The sequence below is a fragment of the Hibiscus syriacus genome, unplaced genomic scaffold (assembly GCF_006381635.1).
Source record: "Hibiscus syriacus cultivar Baekdansim isolate YM2019G1 unplaced genomic scaffold, ASM638163v2 tig00001669_pilon, whole genome shotgun sequence".
Classification (NCBI taxonomy): domain Eukaryota; kingdom Viridiplantae; phylum Streptophyta; class Magnoliopsida; order Malvales; family Malvaceae; genus Hibiscus; species Hibiscus syriacus.
Window position 1 is genome coordinate 72,888 of NW_024061879.1, and position 8,256 is coordinate 81,143.

The following is an 8,256-nucleotide window of genomic DNA, read 5'->3' on the forward strand; positions in this document are numbered from 1 at the left end:
TTGTGACAATGACAACTGATCCCATGGAACAAGTCATGAAGGCGTTTGATGATGCGTACAGGCCAGATTTGAGCAATTGTGCCGGGGAACATGAACCAGCATTGGCAGGGTGTGATCGGATTCCGGTGAACCAAGGACTACAATTGCTACTAGATGGTGATGTTTCCGATTCAATGCGAGCAGAGCTACTCGAATTTGATCGGTTGAAGGTAGAAAGAAAGATCAGCATCGGTTTATGCCAATGAATGAAGTGAATGAGTGCAAGCAGACTAATGCATTAGACATTTAGACCCAAATGATGCTCTCTGGGATTCTATCCGTACTTTAGTACACCTAATAAATGTTCTGTATATATAGGTATGAGAATGGTCAAATTTTCGACCGTAAGAGCATCTCTCGTAAATAAAAGCATTTCCAACAATAATAACATGCAACAGAATCTAAAATAGTACTCCAATTCATAGCATAAAAGGGATCTTACAGCACCCATAAATGTGACGATTTTAGACATGAAAATGGAACCATAGCTCACCTTATTTAACCATCTTCCACAATTAAAACACAAACATTACGAACACAATAACATGCAAAACACAATTCATTGATAACATGAAAAGGCTAGGAGGATCAATCTCACAATCTTACACCACGCTAACAAGAAAGAACAATAGGAAGGATACGATAAACCGATATTTGAAACAAATGTTTTCACACAAGTTGATCAATACTCTTCACCTTCATCTTCATCATCTCCACCTTCAGCACCAACTTCTTCATAATCCTTCTCAAGTGCAGCCAGATCCTCACGAGCTTCCGAGAATTCACCTTCTTCCATGCCCTCACCCACGTACCAATGCACAAAAGCTCTCTTCGCATACATGAGATCAAACTTGTGGTCAATGCGCGCAAATACCTCAGCCACAGCCGTATTATTGCTTATCATGCAAACAGCTCGCTGCACTTTAGCAAGATCTCCTCCAGGAACAACAGTTGGGGGCTGATAGTTGATACCGCATTTGAAACCAGTTGGGCACCTGCACACCATAAACAATTTCAGATAATAAGTTACACGTGAAACAACAGTAACATTCAATACAATAACCAACATTTCTATTAGTATTTTCATACCGCCTAAAGTAGTTAAGGATTCAAAAAGGGAAATAACTGATGAACAGGACAATTCCACTTTCAGCACAAGAGATTTTGTAAGTAATAATCAAAACAATTTTTGCTAAACATTGAACTATACTGAAGCAGGAGTTCCCATCCGTCAACAGCAAATGCTCTTACCAGTCAACAAACTGCACAGTCCTCTTTGTTTTGATAGTAGCAACAGCAGCATTGACATCCTTGGGCACAACATCTCCTCGATACATCAGGCAGCACGCCATGTACTTCCCATGCCTAGGATCGCACTTCGCCATCATACTTGAGGGCTCAAACACAGCATTTGTGATCTCAGGAACTGATAGCTGTTCATGGTATGCCTTCTCAGCTGAGATAACAGGTGCATATGAAGAGAGCATGAAATGGATACGAGGATATGGAACAAGATTGGTTTGGAACTCTGTGATGTCCACATTAATGGCACCATCAAACCTCAAAGAAGTAGTCAAGGACGAAATGATTTGAGATATCAATCGGTTCAAATTGGTGTAAGTTGGCCTCTCGATATCAAGGGATCTTCGGCATATGTCGTAAATTGCTTCATTGTCCAAGAGCACAGCCACATCTGTGTGCTCAAGAAGAGAATGAGTGGACAGGACACTATTGTAAGGCTCCACAACTGCTGTTGATACCTGCAAATTCAACAAGATAAAACCTCGAGATCATCAACTTTCATACATGTCACAAACCTTTAATTTTCATCAAATTTACAATGAACTTTCTATAATCAACAGATTCAGTCACTTATGCTAATTCCATTGGATAATCTTAATGCAAAGGCTGTCTCAACATGCACGTGACAAATTTCACTAACAAATCAACTCTCAATAGCACAAACTTTTCCATTAGAATTACTTAACAGGGTTTGCATACTGAAAATGAAGAGATTCATGAGTTAGCAGTAATAAAAACAACGAAGTACCTGCGGTGAAGGATAGATGGTGAACCCAAGCTTTGATTTTTTTCCATAATCAACCGACAAACGCTCCAATAACAAAGATCCCAGACCAGATCCAGTACCACCGCCGACAGCATTAAACACCATAAACCCTTGCAACCCAGTGCAGTTATCAGCTAGCTTCCTAACTCGATCTAGGCAGAGATCCACAATTTCCTTCCCAACTGCATAAAAGCCCAAAGCCTTAATCAATGTAAGCCAACAAACAACAAGACCGAAGTTAATCAAACTAAAAAGAAGAGATTTTTTCTTACTCGTATAGTGGCCTCTGGCAAAATTATTAGCGGCATCTTCTTTTCCAGAAATAAGCTGCTCGGGGTGGAAAAGTTGACGGTAAGCGCCGGTTCTAACTTCATCGATGACAGTGGGTTCCAGATCCACAAACACAGCTCTCGGCACATGCTTTCCCGAACCAGTTTCACTGAAGAAAGTGTTGAAAGCATCGTGCGCCACACCCACTGAGGTATCACTGCAATCAAACCATTAAAAAAAGCTTCAATGGCATTACAAGAACCAAGCTTCTTTGTTAAAAGAAAAACTGGGTGTTTGAATTTTGATCGCAACAGAGAAAATAAAGGAAGAAAAACGAAACCTGGGCATGGTTCCATCAGGGTTGATTTCATGTTCGAGACAGTAAAGCTCCCAGCAGGAATTCCCGACCTGAATCCCAGCTTGGCCAATGTGGACGCTAATAATTTCCCTCATCGTTGATTTTTTTTCTTGCTTTAGTCAAAATGAGTAAAGATCTGGGATTTAGGGGATCCGATACAAAGGGATCTGAGCTAAATCCGGTGGGATCTGATGGGGGATGGAATGGAAATATGGAAGAAGAAGCAAAGGATAAGGAGTGAAGTGAGCCCAAGGGCAAGACGTGACAATTATACAAAAAATATCTTACCTTTGAGTTCCGGAAATAACGAAATGGTGGCGCACACCGACATATATTAAACAGTTAATCTGATTATAATTAGGGTTTTTTTTTATATAAAGAGTAATTCTAGTGATAAATGTGAGTTCTTTTTAGTGTTTTAGATTTTAAAAATATTATTTGTAATTATTGAAATAAAATATATATTATCTTGTAATTATATTAAAATACTTATAAAAATAAAAAATATATTATATAAATATGATATTTGAACTGTTTATATTTTATAGTAATTTACATTATTTGAATAAAATAATATTTTATTTATAATTATTTTTATTTTAAATAAAGTAAATATAAAATATTTTAATAGTGAGATTAATTTTAAAATATTATATAAGAAGTATTATGTGATTTTCATTTAAATATTATTATCCCTCAAGAGATTCATGGAGGAATTTGTTATTATCCTTTGAGGTCTAGAGTTCGAGTATCACGTATTCAGGTGTATGAGTGTTGATGTCAAATAGTCGAGAGTCTTTGAACTGATACTACCTTATATTTATCTTATATTTATAAAAAATTGTTTTCTGATTTTTCTAATAAATTCATAATTCATTTATATGAAATATTAATAATATAACCAAATTGTATTGTAATAAATGTTATGGATGTTTGTTTAATGTGGGTATATATTATGATTATAATATTATGCCTTAAATATGATTTAGATATATTAAGATTAAAGTTTAATATGACAATTTTTTTATTATCTACTTTTTATATTTATAAATAAAGAGTTAAAAAATATTACGTACAGTTAATATTGGAAAAATAATATATTTATTGTCCTTTTTTATTTATTGTTCTTATTTCAATTTATTTATTTATAATAATAAATAATTTTAAAAAATCTCTAAACAAATATTTACCGGAGAACAAATACTAATTTAATAGAAAAATGGGAAATTGTACAAATCCGTATGAATCCAGGGAAAGGAAACAAAATGCAGGTAAGGCCAGAGGGTGATAGTTTGGTTTCTTAGGCTTGACAAAACATGTCCGAACATTGAGGGCATTTAAGGTAAATTTGATTATTATTTTTATTAAGCAAGATAAATTTGATATTAATTTCATAATATCAAGAGTTTATTATATTAATGACAATTAAAATTTAAACTATCAACATTACTTAAAATAATTAAAATGCTTGTTTATTAGATTAATTAATAATATAAAATATATTTAAATATATTTCCAAAATTTACAATTTCAAATCATTTCTCTCAATTTTACTATCAAATTTTACAACTTCAAACGATTTATTTTCAAATATACTATGAGCCTGAACCCATCAGTGTCTTTAATGGTAAAAAGATTCGAATTTGACTGCATCCGTATGGTATACATGTTTTATCAATGACTAAAAAAATTATAAACAAATAATATTTTATATTGTTAAAAGAATATTTTGAGATTGAGGGAATAATGAACAAATTTTGGAAGACCATTATGTAATTTGGAAGGCTAAATTGCGAAGTTTTGTACAAGGATTCACAAATGTGGCTATTCAGGAAGTGCAAGAAAGGTACATATGGCAGAAAGGATGTGTTCAACTTGGCCGGCGAGGAATCAAATAAATGGTTCAATCTTTGTTCATTTGTTGCCATTTGTAGCCTTACCTTTTATTTTTCACTTAAAGACCATTATGTAATTTGGTGCCATCTACATGTCACATAACTTTGTTTGTAGTATATCTGGTGATGTAAAATTTCAAATCAGACTTTTTTTTTTATATAATTGGAGAGTGATAAGATTTGAATGTTTATTAAAGATTCAACCTGGATATTGATTTGATAAAAATCCGAAGAAAACCTAATCCTTCTCCGGTGATGGGCTCGAAAATTCATTCTCGTCGTTTCGGGGTCTCGTTTGACGTGAAGATCAAATGAGTTTTTGGAGAGCCCAAATTTTTGAAAATGCATTATCACTACACCATGTTTTGTTGTTAAATTGGGCCTTTATTGGAACACACTAACAAACCCTGCCTACATTGTTTTGGATGAGACGTAATTAGATATGGTCATCTTACTCAAACCCAACCCCATTTTATAAGATGGGGATTTTTTCAATTTTGAGTTTTTTTCTTCTCAAAAATAGAATTTGGTCGGGTTTATGGTAAAATATCGATATGATATATTTATTGTATATTTAGAGATAATTGTAATAATAATTATCTCTTTATATTTTTCAATTAGATCTCTATATATTCATATATATATATATATATATATAAAAGATAATATTTTATTACACAATATAAAATTCTTTTATTTTTACACATATTTAGGATCGTTGGATGAATCAAAATAGATGGTTGAGATTAATTCTTTGTTTTTAGAGAATATCTTTTCATTTCCTACCGTTAATCTCAACCATATATTTTCACTCATTAAACGATTCTAAATTTATGTAAAACTAAAAGAGTTTTACATTGTGTAATAGAATATATATATACACACACACATCAGGCTATATTAATACGAGATTTTACTCTAAAAATCAAGTCAGATGATGCCTTTCTAAATTTAAATTGAATCTAAAGACAATTGAAGAGATACAACACTCAGATCGACCAAAAAATCCAATTTGATCCAACTCATAATCATCCCTAAAGATAATATTACTTTCTATGGATGCCACACGGACATGAAAAAATATATATTGTATGAAAAATATATCTTTAAAATTTATTTAATAATTATAGTTCAATAATAAGAAAACTATATATAAATTAAGTAATTAGTTTAAATATTTATAAATAGTTTTTAAGTTGCTTTATTTAAAAAATATTTAAAATATGAAAGGATAAAATATTTTTATAAAAGTATTAATTGTCTTTCAAATAAACATTTTATTATTTTTAACTGATAAGACTAATACAAACAAAAATTTAAATATAATATAAATAGATATCAATATATATAAATGTCAATCTGAGTTGAAGATTAAATTTTATTGACAATATGATTGCATAAAATAATATAACGGAGTCCTATATATTTTTCGTCAAAATTGAGATGGTTTGGGAGATTAGTGATAACGTCTTATCATCTTTAAGGACGAGTTAACAATGAAAGATATGTTTACTTTCGTGTTTTTAACAAGTATATTTGATAGATTGATCAAGTTATTCATATTTATTTTCTCATATTCTCTTATATCATAGGTTATAGACCGACTAAGAATACTCTATTTCATTCTCCTAAAATCTCTTTTCCTTTCGCTCAAGATATAATTAGAATTATATTTAAAATTTGTCAACAAAAAATTATGTATTTTATACATTTTATCGGTTGGTAAAGTTATTTATCTTTATTTTCTCATATTCCCTTAGATCATAGATTATAGACTCACTTAAAGAATTAAGAAATTAAGTTATATTAATTTATTATAATTTGTTTAGTACTTTATGAAAACAATAAATTTATTCTAATAAAATAATAATTTATATACAACAAATTAAGAAAAAGAAACGTCCAAATTCATATATTTTCTTAAAATTAGATTATTTTTAAATTTTAATAAAGTATGAAGATTAAATTCTAATAAATCAAAATATAATGAACATATTTTTTTGAATTTCATTAAGTAAAAGGCATAATTATAATATAAATAAAAGTAAAGTTCAAAATCTAAAAGGAAAATAGAAATATGAGAGCATTGAGGATGGTTTGTACCAATCCCAACACCCTTTTGTCCCCCTTTTTACCAAGAAAAAGGTGGGCATCCTTTTCATCAATTTAACAAATTTGTCCCATATTTGATTTTGGTGTATGTAAAGGGGGAAGAGGATGGCAAACGGGTCTAGTTTCGTAGATTCCGCATCGCATTCGCTCCAATTGGAGCGGGGATGGGTATAATTTTAGCGGGTAGTGGGCGGGTGTGGATTTATAAAGTGATACCCATCGTGGGTGGTGGGCGGGTAATGGGTTTGAGACATTACCCGCCCCGCATCTGCCTGCCCCGCATCCGCCCGCCCCACATCCGCCCGCCCAGCTAAATATCTATTAAATTTTGGACCATTATGAATTTAGGTATAATTTTAGAGACTAATTTATAAATTTTAATATTGTATAATATATAACATATAATTTAACCAAATATTAAGGATATTTAGTCTTTAATCTGATCTTTAATTAGGGAAATATTCGGCTCTTTGATTAAACTCATAATCCCACTAACCACGTCACTTTCCATGTTCTTTAGCCCATGATGTCCATCAAAACACAAATTAGCCGTACTATATGCATTAACATCAAAAGCAGAAGTTTCCATGTTCTTTAGCCCCTCAAAACCCATATTAGGCGCACTATAAGCATTAACATCGAAAGCAACTCAACAATCCAGCTCTGCGACTACATGCTCCCTACAATCTGTCTCCATAACATTCGTAGAGCCACTCCTCTGAAAAATTGAACCATGCGTTGCTACCCCATCACGAATTGTTTGGGAACAAACTCCAACATCCCATTAGTTTGCTGTAAGGCGAGTATAGATGGGTATGTCGCTAGTGAGTAGTGAGTGTGGGGATGGATTTGAAAATATATCCGCGTGGGCGGGTGTGGATTTGAAAATTTGTACCCATCATGGGTGGTGGGCGGGTGGTGGATTGAAAAATATTAGGTGGGTATGGGGATGGGGGAGAGGATATTCGCACCCGACCCGCCCGTTTGCCATCCTAGGGAAGAGAGATTTACACACATAACAACAAAGGCTCCCATCTAAATAGCAAAAAGTAATCAAGGGGGAAACATTATCAATGCCCCCAAAGCCCTTTTTAAAACCTCCATCCTCCACTAACTAATGCCTTTTTTACTTTAATATCCCTCAATAAAAAACATTTTTTAATCTAAGTCAATTTCACATTATTTTTTAATTTAATATTCTTTTCCATTACCTAAGTAAAGACGTATTTTATAGAAAGTACCTTCTGCTGACATATACAAAAGTCGGTCAAATTAAACTGAAAGGGAAAGAAACATAAAAAATGGTACAAAAATGTGTAAAAAGTATACGAATTTTATCCAAAATAAATTAAACGCCAACGATGTATGTTAAGACATGTAATTATACAAGCACAAGTCGGGCGATGACACACATGTATTAGTCTTAGGTTCTATCACTCAATAATTATATGTTTAAAACAATATATTTAAAAACTTAAAAACTCACATATCTAAACAACGTGAGATTGAAAAAT

At 32.3% G+C, this 8,256-nt stretch overlaps 1 protein-coding gene across 1 annotated transcript; it reads right to left on the reverse strand.

Moving 5' to 3' along the window:
• Positions 1-510: 510 nt before the first annotated feature.
• On the reverse strand, positions 511-2,996 carry LOC120130443 (tubulin alpha-3 chain). Its single transcript, XM_039147677.1, has 5 exons — positions 2,718-2,996; positions 2,380-2,594; positions 2,090-2,289; positions 1,291-1,799; positions 511-1,034 (listed from the first exon to the last, which is right to left on the reverse strand). The coding sequence occupies exons 1-5, from the start codon at positions 2,828-2,830 to the stop codon at positions 722-724; spliced, it is 1,350 nt and encodes a 449-aa protein (XP_039003608.1). The 5' UTR covers positions 2,831-2,996; the 3' UTR covers positions 511-721.
• Between the last annotated feature and the right edge of the window lie 5,260 nt (positions 2,997-8,256).

Bases quoted from the DNA above. Each gene is read 5' to 3' on its own strand.
- LOC120130443 (XM_039147677.1), bottom strand. From the start codon at position 2,830: ATGAGGGAAATTATTAGCGTCCACATTGGCCAAGCTGGGATTCAGGTC. The intron at 1,800-2,089 runs GTACTTCGTTGT...TTGAATTTGCAG, and splicing joins CCATCTATCCTTCACCGCAG to GTATCAACAGCAGTTGTGGA. The intron at 1,035-1,290 runs GTAAGAGCATTT...TATGGTGTGCAG, and splicing joins ACTGTGCAGTTTGTTGACTG to GTGCCCAACTGGTTTCAAAT.